This window comes from Gopherus flavomarginatus, chromosome 4 (genome assembly GCF_025201925.1).
Source record: "Gopherus flavomarginatus isolate rGopFla2 chromosome 4, rGopFla2.mat.asm, whole genome shotgun sequence".
Classification (NCBI taxonomy): domain Eukaryota; kingdom Metazoa; phylum Chordata; order Testudines; family Testudinidae; genus Gopherus; species Gopherus flavomarginatus.
This window is the reverse complement of record NC_066620.1, coordinates 50277906-50302066: the sequence shown is the minus strand read 5'-3', so window position 1 is coordinate 50302066 and position 24161 is coordinate 50277906. Positions and strand designations below refer to the sequence as shown.

Genomic DNA, 24161 nt, shown 5'->3' with positions numbered 1-24161 from the left:
GGCTGGAGCATCTGCACTTTGCAGGGTGAGCCATTACTGAATGAAGGATTTTTTTATTATTTTTTTGCCAGTAGCAGGAATAGTCTTCAGGATTGGGAGTGGAGCAGAAGCAGTTTTATTGGATGAGAATTTTTTTTTTACGGGCTGGGGCTCTTCTCAGCAGCCTCTAAGAGGGAGGCTGGTTTGGGTGTGGGGAAAAACTCTGGAATCTTGTCTGCTACAAAATGATCACTGGAGACCTGGGGACCCTCTCTCCTTGGCAGTATGTGTTGGAGCTGGCTAGCTGTTTTTCCCTTTGCCAGTAGAATCCTCTCTCTAAGTGGATGCCTTTCCACTGCATAGTCAGCTCTCTCCCTGTTGTATGTTGAAGAAGCAGTCCCTTATGTGAGCCAAACTCTTCCGTTGGCAGCGAAGAGAGTATGCAACAGCTGACCCTTTGAACTATGTGATCTATGAAGACTCAGGAGGGCAGTAGTAAAAATCTATTTTTCCAGAGTGTAATGTATGGGATTTGTTTAAAAATTCCCTAAAATTAATTCTATGATTCATTATAATTAAAAAAAATGCCAGTAACATATTGCCCAAAGCTGAACGCTTGGTTTGGCTCAGCTTTGGATGTTACAGCACAATCTCAGGATATACCTTCTCCTCGGGCAGTATACTACTGTTGATTCCCTCAAACCCAGTTAATATGTGCTTCACGTTTGTGCATAAATATGTACATTTTGTGTACTGTGTATGTACCATATAATTGTGTATGTATATTCGAGAGATAACATGCACATATTTTACTTTCTTTGAGTTGAAGTTTCTTGATTACTTGTGGGTGGTGTGGTGGCTATAATAGTTATTGTGTTTTCTTTATTCATTTAATTAATTAACCAATGGCAGAAAATTATCCAAGATGTAAGGCAGTACCAAATATATTAGCAGAAATAAAGGTCCACTCACAAATGATTGAAAAATCTAAAAAGGGCTAAATTAATCAGATAATTTATTCACAATGAATAATTTTGACCAGCATCAAAAATGCTTCTTCACTTTCAGCATTTTCACTTTTGCAAGCATTAGAATATGAATATAAAACATTACTCTCAAGTTTATGGCTGGCCCCTGTGCAGGTTCAGAAGAGGAAAAGTGCAAGGATACTCCGTAAAAGGTCTGAGCTCATAGAAATTTTGCATTCACCTGAGCGACAACTGTGCAAGGAAGGCTAGTCCAGTGTTTATGGTGCTAGGTTAGTCTCTCTGCCTCAGTTTTCCACCTGTAAAATGGAAAAACTACTTCCTTGCCTCATGGTGGGTTGTGAGGATCAATACATTAAAGACTATGAGGTGTTCAGATACCAATAATAGGGACTATGTAAGTACTGCAGAGAGGTACTAGACAACTCAGAAGAGATGGGTCTTTGACCACTGTCCCCTCCTAACAGATGGTGAAGTGATTGTGCTTCTCCTGCACACAGGGCTGGCTCTAGCCATTTCGCCGCCCTAAGCACGGCGGCATGCCGCGGGGGGCGCTCTGCTGCTCCCCGGTCCTGCGGCTCTGGTGGACCTCCCACAGGCGTCCCTGCTGAGGGTCCGCTAGTCCCACTGCTCTGCTGGAGCATCTGCAGGCACACCTGCGGGAGGTCCACCGGAGCTGTGGGACCAGCAAACCCTCCACAGGGACACCTGCAGGTCCACCGGAGCCGGCTGCTGCCCTCCCAGCAACCGGCAGAGCGCCCCCCGAGGCATACCGCCCCAAGCACGCGCTTGGTGTGCTGGGGCCTGGAGCCGGCCCTGCCTGCACACCCATGAGCTCAAGAAAGTATTGTGCTCTAATGAATCACGACGCTTCTCAGAGCCCTCATGGATACAGGGCAGTATGCATAGATCACAACTGAGCCAAGTAACATTCTTTACATCTTTTTAAAAATACCTAATTTTGAAGTTTTTGCCTTCTGGCTGCCTTAGCAGTTTGATTGCAATGCAGTTTGCACAGCTGGGCAGGTCTGCAGGTGGCTGAAAATGTGTTAGGCAGGTGGCCACCTACTAATGTGTGAGTTAATATGGAGGAGATAGGAAGTCTCACAGGGATTGAGATTGTGCTGGCTCTTAACACAAGTGACCTCAGATAGCAGCAAGCCATAAAAGCAGATTCCACTGTATCGTGAATGCACATGCTTCTTGCCTAATAGATTCATTTTATTTGCAAATATTTGTATTGTTTTAAATGACTAAGGACAATTAATGTAAAGAGGCATTATCAAAATAAAACGTCTGCCTTAAAATAAATGTTGTTATGATGGCTGGGTTGTAAAAACGCACAATTTTTCAAATCTCATATTTTTCACTATTTATTTTCTCGGTTTACTTTTTGCACTTCACTTATCGTGGACACTGAAACTAGGCTTTACCAGTTTCACTTTTGTTTCAGATCAGTGCTGCTTTTTGGTTCAGCGAGGTGGTCATAGTGTTTTCTTTGATATTCATAACACAATACAGAAGTTTTAAAATTTAAAAAAAATCCTGTTTTTATTGAAACGATATTGAAAATATTTATTATTTTATCAGTAGTATAGCACCAGATTACAGACATGATACTTAGAAGACACAGAAATAAAACAAGCTCTGTATTTATAGGAACTTGCAGTTTAATTAAAATGTTTCTATGTAACTAGATTTGTAAAAAGTATTTTGGGTTTTTTTTAAACAAAATCCAAATTTGGGGTCTACAAATAGCTATAGGGAAATGGTAAACTAACTTCTCGTTGATTTGAATGTGTGTGCGCTTTATTGGGAGATCAATAGAGAGGAGACAGAGAGTGGTTCATTAACTCACAACAGAAAGCGGTTATAATTGCAGTTATACTGCAGTCTGCTGGAAAACTGGTCTGTCAGAAAAATTACAAGACTTACAACAACATTCTTGTTTACTGAAAAACAATGACTAGAAACTGATCAGGATAAGCCTGTTTGAATGAGTTGTTTATCTGAAGTTTGGAATCTCTCTTTGAAGAGAGATTATAATGCTGCAGTATAAGAAGATAAGAAAAAAGTGACTAGCACTTAAGGCCCAATTCAGCATTGCCCTGTGGCCCTCTTTTTGTTACCTTGATAGAGGCAAGGTGGCTATAGAACACATAAGGGGAACCCCACAGGAATACTTTGGATACAGCAGAAGCCCTGATGGACTCAGCGTTGTGTTAACCAGCCTTGCATCACCTCCATGACAGCTCCCAGCACAAGGGACTTTGAGCGAAGGCCAGGTGTGTGGACTTATGCTTAACTAACTAGCTTAAGCAAAACATAATACCAGAAACAAGCTATTTTATTAAACTACTTGGGTTCAAAACTCTTGAAGCCCTTACTTCTCAGCTTAACAGGAATTCCCACCCTTCCACCACACACGTACCCTCAGAGATCCTCTCTGTGGAACTCAGCCAAATAGAATGGCTGCTCAATATACAGTATTCCTACCTCATGCCATTTTGTAGCTTGGGGACCACCATAATATTCAGGGACATAGGTGCCGACTACCTGGCTGCTCTAGGGCTGGAGCACCCATGGGGAAAAATTAGTGGGTGCTCTGCACCCACTGGCAGCCAATCTCCCCTCCCTGCTTCACCTCAACTCCGCCTCCTCCCCTGAGCACGCCGCGTCCGCGCTTCACCCCCTAGCTGCCAGTGCTTGCCACTGAAAAACAGCTGTTTCGCGGCATAACAAGCTCTGGGAGGGAGAGGGGGAGGAGTGGGAATGTGACATGCTGAGGGGAGGAGATGGAGCTGGGGTGAGGATTTGGGGAAGGAGTCCAATAGGGGCAGGGAGGGAGCAGAGTTGGGGCGGGGACTTTGGGGAAGGGGTTGGAATGGTGCAGGGCAGGGAGCAGGAGGGGGCGGGGCTGGGGTGGAGTTGTGACGGGGCCGGTGAGAGAGGCGGCTTGAGCACCCACCGACGCCAGCAGAAGTTGGCGCCTATGTTCAGAGGGTCAACCTGGAATCCTGACAAGAGTTGCACATGTCAGTTTCCCTCTTGTTTTATTCATGTTCACAAACTGTACTCATCACTGCAGCATGTGAGGGCCCTGGCATCACCACAGTTGTTCATGATGATGCACGCTGGACACAGGTGCCTTCAAATCCTGCTGATTTGACCCTTATTAAAACTGAATGTAAAGGTGAGCCATCATGCTGCAACTAGCTCTTTTGGCTGGAAAAGAGAGTATCAGTTTAACCTCAGGCTACTCCAGAGAAGTGTGGAGCACCACCAATAGGTAGAGCTGGGCCCATACCAGAATGCTAGATCCAAATAACCCCTAATTTTTGGGGGTGGGGAGTTGAACCCAGATTGTAACTCTGTGGCAGGCTCTGCGGAACTGAATCAAAACCCAAGATATGAACATCCTTGAATTTTGAGGAAGTCTAGTTCTCAGTTTTGCAACTCAGGAACCCATCGTTGTTTTGAGGTGGTAAACCATACTTAACCCCCTCACTCTATGGCCCCCCAGAGTGTTAATTTTCTTAATAATGTAACTAACCAAACTATTCCATTAATCATACACATTAAATGCATTTAAATAAATGTGGTGAAATAGCTTGTATACAATGGAGAAATGCTCATCATTACAATAATGCATGTTCCTCTGCTCAACAGCTTCAGAAGGTAGGATCTGACCTGTCTGGCTCTTCTTCTGTGAAAGTGCCCAGTTTGTTCTGCCTCCCAGCAGCTTCAGCAAGTGGGCCTCTGAGTCACAGAGCAGAGAAGACCCTTTACATTTTCAGACATGACTCAAAATGTCTTTATCTCAAGACTTTCCTTTTTAAGGCATTTTTTTTCTTGGAAGTTTTCAGGTCTTTCATGGGTAGGGTGACCAGACAGCAAATGTGAAAAATCGGGACAGGGGGTGAGGGGTAATAGGAGCCTATATAAGAAAAAGACCCAAAAATCGGGACTGTCCCTATAAAATTGAAACATCTGGTCACCGTATTCATGGGTGTCTGGCTCCACAGTATATAGCAGCTCTCCTTCTGCCCAAGGCCTCAGGATGGCAGGGGAGCCCTCCAAAATGAAAAGGAAATCTGACCCAGCCTGTGGTGCACACCATCACAATGCAAACTGTGGACCTCCTGAAAGCCCACAGCTTTATGATAAACCTCAAGAAAAGTTTCTTGATCTCATTGATAACCCGTCTGAGAGTGGACATAGACACCTTGGTGGCAAAGAACTACCAATCACACAAAAGGTTCAGGATGTTATCCCCATCCTGCACAAGTGCACCACACCAATCATAGCTCAGTGCCTTCAGCTACAGGATCTCCTGGTGTTATGCATAGATGTCACCCAATGGGCAGGATCCCACGTCAGGCATCTTCAAGCCTTCCTTCTTAAAGTATGGGACTACCCCGCGGAATGCATGAAGGATCAGGTGGTGATCTTGAACCAGAAACTTGGCTCTTTAGCATGGTGGACAATCCCTGGGAAGGGACTTCCCATATGTCTTCCAGAGCTTCTGGTTCTCACAACCAATGCCAGCTTGCCAGGTTGGGGAACACACTTGGGACCCATAATGGTGCAGGGTACCTGAAGTGCCAAGTAGAGAAAACACACCATCAATCTCCTGGAGCCCAGAATCTTCAAGTTGGCTCTCAGGAGATTTCAGAGCTACCTACAGGGCAATCAGATCCTGATCCAGTCAGGCAATACAACCAGGTTGCATACATAACCAAGTGTACGAATACAGAATGGGGGATAACTGGCTTGGCAGCAGCACTGCTGAGAAAGATCTGGGAGTTGTGGTGTATCACAATCTCAGCATGAGTTAGCAATTCAGTACTTTTGCAAAAAAAAGCAAATGCAATTTTAGGTTGCATTAACATAAGCATAGCATGCAAGTCATGGAAGGTGAAAATACCACTCCATTTGGTGCTGGCTAGGTCTCAGGTGGAGTACTGTGTCCAGTATTGGTCACCAGTGTATAGCAAGGACGTAGACAAAGTGGAAGAGATCCCAGGTGAGTGACAAAGATGACCAAAGGGATGGACCTGAGTATGTTTAGTTTGGAAAAGAGGAGATTAAGTGGGGGACAGGCTAGCAGTCTTCAGATACTTGAAAGGCTGCCATAAAAAAGATGGAGAAAAGTTGTTCTCTCTTGCCACAGAGGGCAGGACAAGAGTGAATGGATTCAAACTGCAGCATAGCAGATTTAGATTATAACTCAGGAAAAACTTTGTAACCGTAAGAACAGTAGGACAATGGAACAGACTGCCTCAGGAGGTGGTGGAAATGACTTCACTGGAGGCTTTCAAAAGGAGTCTGGACAGCCATCTGTCTTGTATGGTTTAGACACAACAAATCCTGCATCCTGGCAGGGAGTTAGACTAGATGACCCTTGCAATTCCTTCTAACACTATGATTCTGTGATAAACATCCAAGAAGGAAAAAATTAGTATAGCTCTGCTTGCAGAATTGATGGATATAATGGAATGGGCAGAAAAGACCCTTATCTTCCCTAATGTGATACATACAAAAAGAGAGCTGAATCAGAAAGTAGACTGGCTCAACAGACACATAGTCAACAAATCAGAAAGGTACCTGAACCAGCAAGTTTTCAATCTGAACTCAAAGATGTTGTTTCTCCTTGGTTGTTCTGTTTGTAAGTTACAAAAACATCAAAGAGCTGAAATACTTCATACAGGAAATAGATCCCAAGCCCCTGGGAACAGATGCCTTTTTGCGCAAGTGGCCACAAGGTCTGCTATATGCGGTCCCACTCTTCCCTCTTATTGGGCAAGTAATCCAAAAATTAAGCAGGAAAAAGCAAAGGAGATTGTGATAACTCCACTCTCTGATCTGATAAAACTGAAACTGGAATCACCATTACAGCTGCTACCCAGACCAGACATTCCTTTCCAAGATTCTCTTCAAGGGAAGTGTTACCAGCACTAGACCTATCTTCCAAAATGATCACGACTTTGCTCATATCCAGGTAAATCTCCACAATAAAATCCTATTCCTTCATCTGGACCAAGTTCAGCTTTTGGTATCAGGAGCACAATACTAATTGGAATTCCAGCTATCCTGGACTTTCTCCAAAAAGGTGTGGATAAAGGTCTTCAGCTTTGCCCAGTCCAATCTTCCCTAAATGAGACCTACCACTGATGTTGAAGGCTGAAGGCCCTAACCACTCACCCTTAAGAGATTCTGACTTCTACATCATTGTTTTATCCCTCCATCAAAACTAATTTTCTGGTCATCATCACATCTACTAGCCACCGTTCAGAGCTGGAGGTTCTGTATGTTCTGTGATGACAAGGTGGTACTACGAACTCTGGAGTTATTTCTTCCCAAGGCAAACTGTCCTTTCTGCACCTTACAGGAGAATATCTTTCTGTCCTTCTGCCCAAAGCCACAGCACCTGTCTGAGAAGTGTGGCACACTTGTGATGTCAGAAGAGCACCAAAAATCTACCTCAAATGCGCACAGTCTGCAAGGAGGCCAGGGACCTTGTTTTTCTCCTTTCCTCTGAAATGTCAAGGGCTCAGAGTCTGAAGGCTCTCTCTTGATAGACTGGTCAGATTATGCAGTGTTGAGGCTCACAAAGTGTCAGGCACTCCTGTTCCAGAAGGAATCAGGGCATCCTTCACGACATCCAATTGGGCACCTCATGGGCCAAACAAGCATGTGCCTCCACAGCAGAGATGTGCAGAGTAGCCACATAGTTGTTGGTTAACACTTTATCAAACATTACACAGTGGACTTTCTGTCCTCCACAGAAGGCAGGAAGATGCTCCAGGCAGTGGTCCAGTAGTGGCCTTGCCTTTTGGACCGTTTTCAAGGGAATGTCTATCAATCTTTCTGTTTACCTTTTCTTGTTCCTCCCTACTTGTGTTCACACTCGCTACTTCTGGTGCGTAGCAGAACTGTAAGAGACAGTGGGCTACAGAATGGAAAATTTTTTACCCAATAATTTCCTTTCAGTTAGCAGTGTCTCCCATGATACTATCCACTTTGGATGGCCTTCTGCCTGGGGGTGGGGGTGTCAGCATTTATTTGGCCTATCTGCCATTCAGAAAATTGGCTTGATGTACATAATCAATGAGTTGGACATTGATGTTACATTAATAAATACTTTATGAGTTTTTCACACAGCTATGGAATGACTCATCTGGTGGCAAGTGGGAGAAGAGAGTGTGACCAATATGAGTCATGCTGGACCTTTCAAATGCCTCTGGAAGCTGCAGAGAAAGGACAGCAGCCCATGCATAGCAGAATTGTAGGAGATGCTTCTAGCAGAAAGGAAATGACCAGATAAGAAAATTTCCGTTCCTGTGCCCCAGCAGGAAAGGCTATTTTCAGAAATTGAGTGAAACACTCCCCTCTCTAAGACAGTTCAGTAAGTTAGAGTATACTACGGTTTGGAATAGATTCAGTTCAGCCACATCTCTCAGATCCTTGATTATTCACAGGGTGAGTTATCACTCAGCCTTGAGGTAAATACCTCTCAGATGTGCCTCCACAATTCCATCCACTATAGGATTATTCCAGCAAGGTTTCTTCACATGTCACCTTTATTAATTAATTGATGCTCAAAAAAATCTATCAAAACAACTAACCTCTCAAATGAAGAAACAAAAACACTTTAGGGTAGCATTGTGGAAACTCAGCTTGGTGCTAAATGTCCTTACCAAGCATCTCTTTGAGCTCCTGTTGACCACTTAGCCCTCGTCCAGACTAACCCACGGCATCGGCGGGTTAAAATCGATTGCTCGGGGATCGATATATCGCGTCTAGTCTGGACGCGGTGTATCGATCCCCGAGCGCGCTTACATCGATTCCGGAACTCCATCAATCCGAACGGAGTTCCGGAATCGACGCGGAGAGCCGCGGACATCGATGGCGCCCCATCCAGACTGGTGAGTATCTCGATTTTAGAAATTCGACTTCAGCTACGTTATTCCCGTAGCTGAAGTTGCGTATCTAAAATCGATTTTAATTCCTAGTCTGGACGTGGCCTTAGTGTTTACATTGGAATCCTCATTTGCACTATGCAGAGCTGCACCTTCCATTTTGACAAAGTGGTCCATCATCCGGACAGGAAATGATCTTTTCCTTTCACTGGGCACATCTTGTCCTTCCAATATTCTGTCCTAAGCCACTGCACCAGAGAGAAAAGCAATGTCATATTTTGGAACTAGTCTCATCAAGATAAATCCATTCAGGAGATCTACAGCACATTTATTAGTTTTACCTATTACTGTTACTGGCTGTCAAGAAAAACAGAAGCTTTAATTACTAAATGGCAAAAATACTATATTAAATAAGCTTAATGCAATTAAGCTTTTTTTTTTTTTTTTTAACATAGCTGTTACACTGAGGTTTCACTGCTGCAAAAATCCAAGTGCTACAAAAACCCTAATGTTGGAATTGTGACCTGGGATCTGATGGAAAAAAAGAAATTTGTTGTCTAATGATTTTTCTTTTCCAGCTATCCATGATTGCCATTCCATCCCTCCCTTGACATGCGTTTGTAATTACTTTAGACCTTTATGTCTTCTGTGCTCTGTACATGGATATCTCAGAAAAAGTTAGTCAAATGGTTCAATATAGTTGTCAAAGTCCTTAGAATGCATTTCAGCTTTGGAAGTAATCTAATGTGGGCTGTTCCCAGAAGGGGACAGTAAGCCTCCTTGCTGTGACAAATAGGTCTCATCTGTCTCCTGGAGCTTCAGAGCAAAGCAAAACCCATAGTTGGAATGGTAAGCCTGGGTATTTGGATAAGAACCATCAGGTAAGACACTTCTCTGTCTAATGCAATACATTTAAAAGAGAGGGGGAACTTGTAAATCTTTGAGAGTTCTTCACTTTGTAGATTACTCTTCAGTATACCACAGGGAACTTTGGTTTCCAGAGAACAGGTTCTAGGTCTTTTGTTCATTTGAATTTTGCTACTACTGCAAATGATATTTCAAGCATCAGTAAATCAGAAATGTAGTCAGACAAGCAGAAAAAGTGCTTTCTCTTAGTATGTGTCATCATATTCTCAGGTACCCAAGTCTGTTACAACTCTAAAACAATCACACAAATGTTAGGCCAATGTCTGACCATCAGTATTGTCACACAATACCACAAGTTAATTTTTCAGATACTATTTTACATGTGTCTCAAAGACACGTTTAAAGATATTAATTTAATTAGTCTCAAAATACCTCCTCACAGTAGTTAAATACAATATTGTTCCCACTTTGTAGATGGGTGAATTTGAGGCCCAGTTTAATGAATTGATTTGCTTATGGTCACACAGTGAATCAATGGCATAGATTAAAAAAAGAATTTAGATGTTCTGATTCTCTGCTCTAAACAGTAGACAAGATTGCCTCAGCTACCTGTTAAGTATCAGAATGCTAGCATTTTCAATGCTTTTTTACACAGTTGTAAATAACTACACAAAATGCAAATCAGCAGAGGCCCAGCATGTTTAACCTATTTCTTTAATAATTACAAAAATGTATTTTCAGATTCTAAGTTATGCAGATCATTAATCATAGAACTTAGTTTTAAATTACTGCTTTCCAGAACAGATTTTTTTATGAAGTTGTTACTCTTTCAGTTGATTGATCATATTATTTAAATACAAGTATGTGTGTTTTATATATATATATATATATATATATATATATATATAAATTCTGAAATCAACTGTTTCTTTATCCTTGCTATTTGGAAATCTGTGGTCTGAACCATGGCATAAATAATATAAACATTGCTCATAGCAGAAAGAATAAAAATATGAATGGTGCTGTGTACTGCATCTGACTTGAAATAAGGTAGCAGGAAATCACACAGCTTATATCATTATCATGATAAAACCCTGGTTATGGATATGTGTATGGCCCTCACAATTAGAGTAAATGAATATTTGAGTTTTCAGTTTGCTGGTAGTTTTGAAAAAATCTAAAAAAAATTGAGCTCAGATTGAACCCAAACCAAAATTGCAAATAAATATATATTCTATATAAATATTTAATCAAAAAAGTTGACAAATTAATTTTGAACAAAATGTTTCATTTTTATTTAGGCATTTTTGAACTCAAAAGCAAAGGAAATGATTCACAGAACAGCAGGGTGGGCAGAGGTGGTGATGGTGCATTTTTAAAAAAAATAATTTATTCACAAACAAATGTCTACCCCTGATTATTCATGAATTTGACATTAATTTTCTGAATAGTTTTGGCTCAATTTATTTTGGGATTTAAGTGCCATTCACAAAAGGACTGAACGGAGACTTGGCAGTGGTCATTTCTTTTAACCTGTAGCCCAGTGGTTAGGGCATTCATCGGAGACCCTGTGTTCATCCCCCTCCCTGCCTGATGTGGAGAAGGGATTTGAACTTGGGTCTCCTATGTTAGAGGAAAGTGCCCTACCAACTGGACTTTGAGGAATTTTGGTGCAAATCTTTCCCTTGAAGCCATTCTACTTTGTATACATAGTTAGTCATTAGAGCTTTGACTAAATACAATCTTTAAAAAAAAAGAATTGGTTTGTTTTATAACTTTTTTTCTTTTATAAATAGTTTGTAACCACTGGAGTGGGGAGAGGGAGATGAACAGTGTTGTTTTAGTCTTTAATAAGTGATTTACATGCTTTAAAATGGGTCACCATAAATTAGTACCGCAAAAGAAAAACAATGTAAAATGATCACAGAAAAAACTAGAGGAATTACCCATTCAACTCCCATTCATTGTATGGCTAAATCCTTCAGTTAGCTTTGAAAACCTCATGTAGCACAAAAAAAAAGCTCAACACATCAAATTAGTATGACATAAATATAATATTCTAAATACATCTGACAAAATTGTGCTAAGCAACCTTACAAAATTCTACTCGAACACTAGGCTGGGATGAGTACATTTTGGGCTGGTAGGGAAAGTATCATTATTGTTTACATTACACTGGTCTACAATTTTTGAGAAGTCGTCTGCTTCAGAGATAAAATGTGATATTTATTATGTATTTTGATGTGCTGAATTCAAATATAACAATTAAAACAACTGATTGGCTACTGTTTCTAAGATATTTAAGTTTTTACATTTTATGTCTATGTATGTTGTGTAGATAGTAGAGTTTTAATCATAAATTGTAAACCTAGGTCTTTTCATGTGTTTATGGTTGCTTTACATGATAATTTTTCACCTGTCCTGTTTATGTAACACTTTAAAAATCAGCAAAAGGGTTACATAAATAAAATTTATTATGAAACAAAAGGCAAAAAACTATTATGTACATAGTTTAGTTCTATTCAGTGTCTACTCGGGGCTTCTTGGCTTGTCTCTTGTATTCATTAAATGGAGCATCTCTTGTCACTGTCCAGCAATAGTCTGCAAGCATTGATGGGCTCCATTTGCCCTGATAGCGTTTCTCCATTGTTGCAATGTCCTGGCAAAATCGCTCGCCGTGCTCGTCGCTCACTTCTCCGCAGTTCGGTGGAAAAAAATCTAGATGAGAGTGCAAAAAATGTATCTTTAGTGACGTGTTGCAACCAAGGGTTTTGTATGCCTTGAGGAGGTTTACCACCAACAACCTGTAGTTGTCTGCCGTGTTGTTTCCAAGAAAATTTATTGCCACTAAATGGTAGGCTTTCCATGCCGTCTTTTCCTTGCCACGCAGTGCATGGTCAAATGCGTCATCTCGAAGAAGTTCACGAATCTGAGGACCAACAAAGACACCTTCCTTTATCTTAGCTTCACTTAACCTTGGAAATTTTCCACGGAGGTACTTGAAAGCTGCTTGTGTTTTGTCAATGGCCTTGACAAAGTTCTTCATCAGACCCAGCTTGATGTGTAAGGGTGGTAACAAAATCTTCCTTGATTCAACAAGTGGTGGATGCTGAACACTTTTCCTCCCAGGCTCCAATGACTGTCGGAGTGGCCAATCTTTCTTGATGTAGTGGGAATCTCTTGCACAACTATCCCATTTGCAGAGAAAACAGCAGTACTTTGTGTATCCAGTCTGCTGACCAAGCAAGAGAGCAACAACCTTCAAATTGCCACAAAGCTGCCACTGATGTTGGTCATAGTTTATGCACCTCAAAAGTTGTTTCATGTTGTCATAGGTTTCCTTCATATGGACTGCATGACCAACTGGAATTGATGGCAAAACATTGCCATTATGCAGCAAAACAGCTTTAAGACTCGTCTTCGATGAATCAGTGAACAGTCTCCACTCATCTGGATTGTGAACGATGTTGAGGGCTGCCATCACACCATCGATGTTGTTGCAGGCTACAAGATCACCTTCCATGAAGAAGAATGGGACAAGATCCTTTTGACGGTCACGGAACATGGAAATCCTAACATCACCTACCAGGAGATTCCACTGCTGTAGTCTGGAGCCCAACAGCTCTGCCTTACTCTTGGGTAGTTCCAAATCCCTGACAAGCTCATTCAGTTCACCTTGTGTTATGAGGTGTGGTTCAGAGGAGGAGGATGGGAGAAAATGTGGGTCCTGTGACATTGATGGTTCAGGACCAGAAGTTTCATCCTCTTCCTCTTCCTCATCTGACTCAAGTGAGAATGATTCTGGTGCATCAGGAACCGGCAGTCCTTCTCCGTGGGGTACTGGGCGTATAGCTGATGGAATGTTTGGATAATGCACAGTCCACTTTTTCTTCTTTGATACACCTTTCCCAACTGGAGGCACCATGCAGAAGTAACAATTGCTGGTATGATCTGTTGTCTCTCTCCAAATCATTGGCACTGCAAAAGGCATAGATTTCCTTTTCCTGTTCAACCACTGGCCAAGATTTGTTGCACAAGTGTTGCAGCATATGTGTGGGGCCCACCTCTTGTCCTGATCTCCAATTTTGCAGCCAAAATAAAGGTGATAGGCTTTCTTAACCATAGTGGTTATACTGCGCTTTTGTGATGCAAAAGTCACTTCACCACAAACATAGCAGAAGTTATCTGCACTGTTCACACAAGTACGAGGCATCTCTGCTCACTTTGGCTAAACAGAAATGTGTCCCTTTGCAAAATCAAACACTGACAAATAAGAAAGCATGACACTGTATGATTTCTAGAGCTGATATAGGGCAATTTGTTCAGCAGAATGATGTAAGCTTCGTTATGATTGCATCATCCATGACTTCTAGGAATAACATGATGCAATTCATATCATGTATGACGCAATACCAGCTTCAGATTGCATCATTCATTGTTTTGCCTAAAAAGCAAGTACTGTCCAAACCCAGTCATAGATTTATTCATAGATCCAGTCAAAGATGTATTTTAGTCATTTCTGGTTTAAATTGAGATCTCTTCGCTTTATAACTCACTTATCCTCCGCTATTCCCAAATCAAGGGTTGTATATACTGACTCAATAGCATATCTTGAAAACTAGAGCCAATCAACAATTTTAAGCATCATTTTTGTTCTCAGTGACCCAGAATTAGTAAAGTTGGACTACATTTATTTCAGAAGCATTTTGACTGTAGAGCAGTGTTATCAAAACAGAAAGGGCAAACAGATTTTGTCCCTGAGTTGGTAATTATTTTCTGACTGTTTTGTAAAGCTCCTTTACAGAATTTACATTTAAAACTCAAGCCTTCATCAGGTCATTTAACCAGTCCATTATTATGAATAAAATATACACAAATATTCATAAAAGCCTGGATTCCCATCTCTGAAGACCTGTGCCTGCTTAGAGAAACACCTTTCTGGAATGCACAGCAACAGTCTGGAGCAGCTGCTTTGACAAAGACTCTTAATTTAAAAGGTAGCAGCACTAAGGTGCTGTAATTTCACTGAATTTATTTTCTAATTTTGCTGAACGGAGCACTGGCCCATATGCCTCAGTGGCAACGTAGATCCATCCTCCATTTGGAATTATGCACCCGTTTCACAGCATCTGGCCAAGTAAGAGAATAGGGTCTCAGCCAATCTGACCTGGGAGGAAATTCCTTCCCAACCCCAAATATGGTGATCAGATACACCCTGAACATGTGGGCAAGACCCACCAGGCAGATACCTGGGAAAGAATTCTCTGTAGTAACTCAGAGCCCTCTCCACCTTGTGTCCCGTCTCCAGCAGCTGGGGATTTTTGCTACTGGCAGTCACTGCTGTACCACATGCCATTGTAGGAAGTCCCATCATACCATCACCTCCATAAAATTATCAAGCTCAGTCTTGAAGCTGGTTAAGTTTTTTGACCCCACCGCTACCCTTGGAAGGCTATTCCAGAACTTCACTCCTCTGATGGTTAGAAACCTTCATCTAATTTTGAGCCTAAACTTCTTGATGGCTAGTTTATAGCCATTTGTTCTTGTGTCTACATTGGCTCTTAACTTAAACTCCTCTCTCTCTCTCTGGTATTTTCCCTCTGATGTATTTATAGAGAGCTATCATATCTCTCAGCCTTCTTTTGGTTAGGCTAAACAAGTCAAGCTCTTTGAGTCTCCTCTCATAAGGTACGTTTTCCATTCCTTGGATCATCCTAGTTGCCCTTCTTTGCACCTGTTCCAGTTTGAATTCATCTTTCTTAAATATGGGAGACCGGAATTGCATACAGTATTACAGATGAGGTCTCACCAGTGCTTTTTTATAATGGTACTAACACTATTGCAAATGTTATGCATCCTAGTACTGCATTAGCCTTTTTCATGGCCACATTGCATTGACGGCTCATAGTCATCCTGTGATCAATCAATACACCCAGGTCTTTCTCCTCTTATATGGCTTCATAGTCATCCTGTGATCAATCAATACACCCAGGTCTTTCTCCTCTTATATGGCTTCCAATTGATAAAGTCCCCAGTTTATAGCAAAAATTCTTGTTAATCCCTAAATGCATAACTTTGCACTATTAAATTTCATTCCATTTCTATTACTCTAGTTTACAAGGTCATCCAGATCTTCTTGTATGATATTCCGATCCTCCTCTGTAGTGGCTATACATACCAACTTCACGTCACTGCAAATTTTATTAGCGCACTCTCACTTTTTGGGCCAAAGTCAGTAATAAAAATGTTAAATAAGTTTGGTCCCAAAACCGATCCTTGAGGAACTCCACTAGTAACCTCCCTCCAGGCTGAAAGTTCACCTTTCAGTATGACTTATTGTAGTCACCCCTTTAACCACCTTTCAATTCTCATATATCCCCATCTTCTCCAATTTAACTAATAATTTCCCATGTGGAGCTGTATCAAATGCCTTACTAAAATCCAGGTAGATTAGATCTAATGCATTTCCTTTGTCTAAAAAATCAGTTATCTTCCCAAAGAAGGAGATCAGGTTGGTCTGGCACAATCTACCTTGTTGTATTTTATCCTGATTACCATTCGCCTCTGTCCTTAACTACTTTCTTTTTCAACATTTGTTTGATCTTGCATACAATTAAGGTCAAACTAACAGGTCTGTTGTTTCCTGGATTATTTTATTTCCCTTTCTTAAAAAGAAGAACTATCATAGGCACCAATTCAATGGGCATTATGGGGCTAGAGCACCCATGGGAAAGAAATAATGGTGCTCAGCACCCACCGGCAGGCCCACCAATCAGCTTCTCCCCCTCTCCTCCAGCACCTTCCACCTACCAGTGGGCACTGCCAATAAGCTCCTCCTCCTCCCTCCCAGTGCCCACACCCACCATGACCAGCTGTTCGTTGGTGAGCAGGAGACACTGGGGGGCAAGGGTGGGGCATGCTAAATGGAAGGGGCAGAACAGGGTGGGAAGAGGTGGTGTGGGGATGAGAAGAGGCAGGTGGGGTTGGGGCCTTTAGAAAAGGGGTGGAGAGGGGGCAGGGCGTGGGTCAGGGTGAGGGTCAAGCCCCCCTCCCCTTCCCCAGAAAATGACAAAGTTGGTGCCTGTGGGAACTATATTAGCAATTCTCCAATCATAGGGAATGACCCCTGAATTTACAGATTCATTAATATCATTTCTGTTGGGCTTGTGATTTCGTGTGCCAGTCCCTTTAATATTCTTGGATGGCACTTATCTGATTTGATTAAGCCCCATTAAGCTGTTTGAGTTTGACTTACAACTCACACATGGTAATTTCTACCTGCATATACTTATTCCCATTAGCCACCCTGCCTCTACCTCTAAGCTATTCATCAGCCTTATTAAAAACTGAGGCAAAGTATATGTTTAGGTGTCGGGTCTTGCCTAGATTATCTTTAATCTCCACTCCATCCTCAGTGTTTAGCAGTCCCACTTCTTCTTTCCTTGTTTTATTTATTTATTTATGTAGCTATAGAACCTCTTAATTCCCTTTGCAATGTCCAACTCTGCTTGGCTTTTGGCAGTTCTCATTTTATCCCTACACTTTCTGACTTCCAAGAGGTAACTTTCCTTGCTGATCCCCCCATCTTCCATTTCTTGCAGACTTTCTGCTTTTTCTTAATCACCTCTTCGAGATGCTTGCTCATCATGTTTAGTCTGCAAACCTTCCTTATGATTTTTTCCCTTTATTTGGGATGAAGGCTTCAGATAGCTTCTGCAACTTCGACTTAAAGTAATTCCAGGCCTCCTCCACATTCACATCCTTGAGTTCTTCGGTCCAGTCCACTTCCCTAATTTATCCCCTTAACTTATTAAAGTTAGCTCTTTTGAAATCAAGAGGTCTTCTTGCAGATCTATTTTTAAACTGAATTAACTCAGGATCACTTGAACCAAGGCTGTCCTCTACAACCCATTCTTCTATGAGGTCCTCACTACTCACCAATACCAAACCTAAAATGACATAGCCTCTTATTGGTTCAGCAACTATCTGGTAAAGAAATCTGTCAGCTACTACATCCAGGAAAATCTGGGCCCTACTGTACTTAATATTTGTCCTCCAATTTATATTTGGGAAATTAAAGTCTCCCATAATCACACAATTTCTAGTAGTATTTAGTTAATTAAAAACATTAAAGAGGTCTCTATCCATAACCAAATCGAATCCTGGTGGTCTGTAACACACCTCAAGCACTATATTGGGGATCCTCTAGTAGCTTTCTTCCCCAAAGTGATTTTGGCCCAGATAGACTCTGTCTTGTCCATTCTATCACTTCTTCTAATTTCTTTACAGTCTATAGTCTACTCAACCTTTCTTTCTTTCTTTCTTAACAGCCCATACCTTTCAATACCTGTAGTCCAATCAGGCTACTATTCCACTATGTTTCTGTTATTCCTATAATATCTAGTTCCTCCAGTTTGTTACTGAGGCTCCTTGTATTGGTGTACAAATATCTTAACTGTTGCTGTTTGGGTTTGCCCCACATTCCACACCTGATTGGGTACAGTCATTCTACTGCCGTGTCACCAAACTGTCATCTTACCAGACCTCCATTTTACCATAAATGTATTGTGGACCCATTTCCCTACATGTTTCCCCCATTTCAGATAATGTGAGAATAATCCTCATGTTTTTTCTTCCTAAACTGTTACTAAATCCCAACTTTAAATACTACAAATAATTTTTAAAACTTTTTAATAAAAATATAGAAAATTAAATACTAGTTTTGCATACCAAGTGGGCTTAATGTTCTAGGTGTGGGTTTACAGATCTGTTACACTGTTAACTTTACATTCATATTTAACAAATGACATTACTCAGTTTCATGGGGTCACTGCGTCAAAATGTCTGTGTTAGGACTTTAATTTATTTCCTGAGGTTCCTTTTAGTGGGCAGAAAGAGTGGTGCATTGGATTGATTTACTGTCTCTAATCCACCATGTGGATTTTAAGTCTTGGAACTTATTCTGTGATTTAAATTTAAAACCTAGAAGAATTCAACTGTACTTCAGTAGCAAGCTGAACAAGACTGGGGATCTCGTAACTCAAATGTTGGAAGGATGATTCTATTGCAGAGGTAATGTTCTATAATTTCCAGTAGCTTTAACTGTAACATTTACTCAGCATTCCATTCCACCCACTGGTTTATCCACACAGCTCCTGTTTACTTCAGTGGTAGCTGTGGACGCATATCTGAGGGTAGAATTTGTGTGGTGTGATAGACCCAGGCCAGTTGGGAACAGCAGAGTAGTAGAAGGATGATAAACTGGCCACTGGATAAGCACTTTTCTGTTCCCTGAGTGACCAGAACAGGGGCTGCTCCAGACTAATGAGAACACCTGACTCCAATTAACCTGCTAAGAGTCAGGTGAGGCTGTTAAGCACCTGACTCTAATTAAGGCCTCTCTGATGCTATAAAAGGGCTCACTTCAGTCCGGTCAAAGGCAGCCAGAGGAGAGGAAGTATGTGCGAGGAACTGGGAGCAAGAGGCATGCAAAAAGCTGAGAGTGAGTAGGCATACTGCCAGAGGACTGAGAAGTACAAATGTTATCAGACATCAGGTGAGGCCAAAGATGGTATTGGGAGGAGGCCATGGGGAAGCAGCCCAGAGAGTAGTAGCTATCGCGCAACTGTACCAGGAGGCACTCTAGACAGCTGCAGTCCACAGGGCCCTCGTCTGGAACCCGGAGTAGAGGGCGGGCCCGGGTTCCCCCCAAACCTTCCAACTCCTGATCAACACAGGAGGAATTGACCTGGATTGTGGCTTCTACCAGAGGGCAAGGTCTCTGGGCTGTTTCCCGACCCACAGGGTGAATCTGTGAGGCAAGCAAATCTGCCAGTGAGCACAGGACCCACCAAGGTAGAGGAGGAACTTTGTCACAATGGTTAGCATCACTTTGTGATGCAGCCGCGTGAACTATCTACCTGGATGTCAAGTATTTGCCTTTAAGAGATGCTGACATGATAGTGTACAAATTAAGGGTTAAGAAACTATTTAAAAGACCCTCTACCATTTTCAGATGGGTCTCAGGGCAGTATATAATTTTCTTTGCTCTGTAATAAATTAAAGCATGTATATCAAAGATGATCTTTGTTATGGGACTGCTGACTTTACACTCTGGGATAGGCAGGCACCGGGTGTAAATTTCAATAGCTGACTAAAAGTGCAGAGGAAATGAGCAGGTAATGAGAGAAGAGCAGCCAGTTCTTTAATTGAATTAAAAGCCGAGTGACACCAAAGCAGACACCTGTCCAATTACAGACAGGCCAAGGTGTTTACCATTGCTGTACAAGTGATTTGAAGATGACAGCAATCTTTCCGCCCACAGATTAACATAATGAAGGAGAACAGATTACAGCGGATGCTGGCCAAATAACTAGGTTGGCAGCCGAGGAAAAAAGTAGTTTGTTGAAGTATGTAAATAAAAACTGCACTTTCTGTTTCCTACCTATTTAGTTCATCTGCTTCCTTGTTACTGGCAAAATAGCGAACGTTTTATGTGTAAAGGAAAAGAGTGAATTTCTCTGTATAAGCCTTTACTAAAAAAAATGATTTTTAGAAGCCCACTGTTCTTCACATCACTGTCAGATGATTCAATATGTAAAATCTAATGCAGTGCAGATACAGCATGTAATATTTTTCCATTTTGTAAAATAAATAAATAAAAAGTCCTCCAGTGCTTTGGGCATCTTTCTGGATGTACTGTTGCTGCGGGTGGTGCCTGAAGCCTTTGGAGAACCCACAGAATGTCTCCCAACAAGAAATTCAAGGAGTATTAACTCACTATCTCATAAGGAGAATAGACTATGGCTGCTAAATGTAAAATAAAACTAAATTGCATCCAAAAGCACAACAGAATACAGTGTGAAAAGGCATTTGATGTATAACAAAATATCCCCTACCACACTTCTCACAGCAGAGAACATGCTAATGTCACATTTAGATGCATTGGTTCATGCACCTATTTATTGGCTCAAGGTAATTCAAACTGTGTGGTTTTACTTTCCTCTTCGTCCTTCCCCTCTCCCTCCTGCCCCCCACACTAGGTATGTGTCAATGTTAAGTATTAATGCAAAATGCATTAGTGCTTAGCAGAGCGATTCCCTGGAGATGCTGGTGCCAAATAGTTTAATACAGATGCCTGCATTCCTGCATTACATGGGATGCTAAACTTTAAAAACATCAATAATGCCTACTTTATGCTTATTCAATGTGCTTTCAAATTGCTGTCTTCCATCATCGAAAGATTACAGGCAAAGTTTGTTGGTACTGCTGCTGACCCTGCTCTGCCTTCAGTGTATCTGCTGTAGCATTTACATTAGATTCAGAGGTGTCAGTGCAGCTTTCCATTTTCAACTGATGATTAGCAGAATCAAGAACTATGATCATAGAGGGAGGGTATCGATCTTTCTCCATTTTTACTCTTAAATGGAACTACATCTACTGGAGTTAGCCCTGATTTATACTGTTGTAAGGGAGAGTAGAATCAGGCCCTAAAAGAGATAAATTGAAAGATCTTGCAGATGCCAAACTTTCAGGATTTTTCAGTCAAGTACAAGAATAAACCAAGCATCTCCATTTCAGTGAAAGATTGGTCTGAAAAACTGTAGCATCTGCAAGCTTCTTTGCAAATACTAGACGAATACATCAACTCACTTTGGATTGTCACTTGTGCACATCAAAGAAAAACTGTACCAACTTTGACATTTACTTTGATGTCCTGCACAAGAGGAAGGGACATTTTCTGCATTGACTGTTAATGATAGGGACTGCTACTTATGTCCACCTCCAAGTGCGCACATCACCCCAAAGGGGGCAGGAGATGAAGGAGGCAGCATCATGACACACTGCACTAAGGGGATCTTAGGGCAAGCTCTTTACCTCTGCATTTTCCAATTCAATATAATTTTGTAGCTTTCAATAGCAAGTTCTTTCCCAAGCTGCTTATGAAAAAGTACAGCTTTTTATCACCCCAGTGCAGGACAGTGCCTAAGCAGCACAATTGGGCACCTGAGGTGAAATTCTACACTTGGAAGCCAGTGTATACCTAGTGGACATCAGAATATGATGCACATTGAAAGTCAGCAAGAGTCTGCTTTCCTTTTTTATTATTTTTTTATTATTTTGTGAAGTTTCACTTCACATTATTTTATTATTTCACCTGCTTTAAAATGGGGACTGCTAATGCTTTGACAGATTTCTTGGACATTTGTACACTTTCACTATGGTGCTTCTATATTTTCCAATTTAATATAACTGTGAGATTTCCTACGCCAATATTCCTCACTGAATTGTTACACCTATCCCTACATTTTTTTAAGTATTAGGATGAGCTTTTTTTTTTCAGGAGTGCATCCAGGAGTGAAATCAAATTGGTATCACTCATGGCTGATTTATAACAGAATTCTATCCACCTCTCTCCACTAACACCAATAAGTCCTGAAAAAGCACAAGTATACAAATCTTTCCTTGTTGAATCCTTGGGTGCTGTGTCAACTGGGTTCCATTACTGTGGTGGTGTATTAACATGGGGATTATGTGATGTCACTGAAGTAATGGAACTCAGACGATTTGTTTCATATGGTACCAGGAGCCTGATATCTTGGATTAAAATGGGAAGCTTTGTAGAACAGTGTTAATGCCTGAGAGAAAGATTTTTTAGTTTTATCCAAGAGGTTAGAAATTCCTTGGGAAAAACAAAACTTATAAGTAAAATAATTTGGTGGGGAAGGGATGAAGAAAAGCTGAGTCAATAGTTATATGTATTTAAGCTGCTGAAATCTTGAAATAACTTCTAGTTTACAAAGAATAACTGGAAGATTCTAGTGGCACAATATTAGCATATTGTTCTGAACAAAACATGATTTATTTTTAAAAAGCAGAAACTATTCCAAACCACGAGGAACTAGAAATGCAAGTTTTAATGCTTTGTCCTTTCCTCCTGTACTACTATAAGTATATTATTTTATGTAAATATATATTGCTGGACAATGCAATTATAGCATTGTGACTGTATATGTACATACATGGGACTGCATAGTGTATATATGCAACATTAATTTCTTCTGTTGTAGGCATGTTGACAGGCTTGCAACCCTTTGCAAACTATGGTGTAACCCTAACTGCTTGCACTTTGGCTGGCTGTACTGAGAGCTCACATGCATTGAACATCTCCACTCCACAAGAAGGTAAAGTAATTTCAAAGGTCTTGACTTCCACATTTCAGTCATGAATAATAAAATAGGAGAAGAGCTAAATGCTGCAAAGCCATTTGCTGGAAAACCCCAACCTAATTTGATGACAAAGTGCATTGCCAGAGCATAATTGCTCCATTTTTGGGGGGGTGCGAAAATGAATCAAACTCCATACCCTTTAATGACATGCATCTTTAATAGCTGTAATGCAGATTAATGGGCTTTTTAATTGCTGTTACATTGTTCATGCAAGAGCCTTGTCATTAATATGAAGCATCTGAAAGATTAATGAAAGCTTCCTCATTTTACTATGGCTCAGAAGTAAATCTAGAGACAGTCTGACTAAAAAGAATTGATTGTATGGCACAGTATGAAATTGAGAATCAAACGGTTGATTTCCATGGTCTCTTTTAACTGCTAAACACTAGTATAGGCAACAATTATTTTAGTATGATGGAACCTCCGAATGCCAATTTAGCCATTTATTAATCACTGCTCAATTTTCTGCTTCTTTTCTTAACTCCTGCACATTTTTTGTTGTACTTGGAACTTAAAAGTTGCAAGCATAAATTAAGGTTTCTTAAGCTTGCATTAAGATCTAGAGCTGCAAGAAAGAAAATATATTACAGTTCTGGCTTTAGAGACCAGCTCAATAACTACTGTACATCAATTACTGGAGGAACTGTTCCCAAAAGATCTGAAGCATATGTAACTCCTATCTCACTTAAACAAAAGATCCAGGTCAAATTCATATCTTGGTTACATCAGTCTAAAGCTGAAGTAATCCACTTGAAATCAGCAGTTCCTCCAGATTTACACCAGTATAATTTGACCCTTATGTGTAAAACAGTATTTTGTCTTCCATGAGGTGAAACAATTTCAAAACTCATCTTAAAAAAATATTCCTATCTGGTGTGTGGTGTGTTTTTTAAGAAGCAAATATATGCTCCTCTTTGTTTAATTCATCTTTTTTCAAATAAGTTAAATAAAGAAATAGTGATACAGTGCTAACATGGAACTAAGACTTCAGTATAAGTTGATGTAAACTAGAGGCAAACTAGAAAATCAAAACCGCACCACTTCAAATGAGTTAAAATTAGACCTGGTTCTCAGCCACAAAAGTTTGGATCAACTGTAAGCTTATGCCCCAACTCTTTGTAGGGATGGGTGAATTAGTGTGGGGAAAAATATAACCCTTTACCCCTCTGGACTCATGT

General features: G+C 40.9%; 1 protein-coding gene across 1 annotated transcript in view; it reads left to right on the top strand.

Moving 5' to 3' along the window:
• USH2A (usherin) overlaps nt 1–24161 on the top strand; it is a 570592-nt gene that overhangs the window by 223006 nt on the left and 323425 nt on the right. The window contains exon 30 of the mRNA XM_050950274.1: nt 22825–22938. Coding sequence (XP_050806231.1) covers nt 22825–22938 — 114 coding nt within the window. The remainder of the gene's footprint in view (nt 1–22824; nt 22939–24161) is intronic.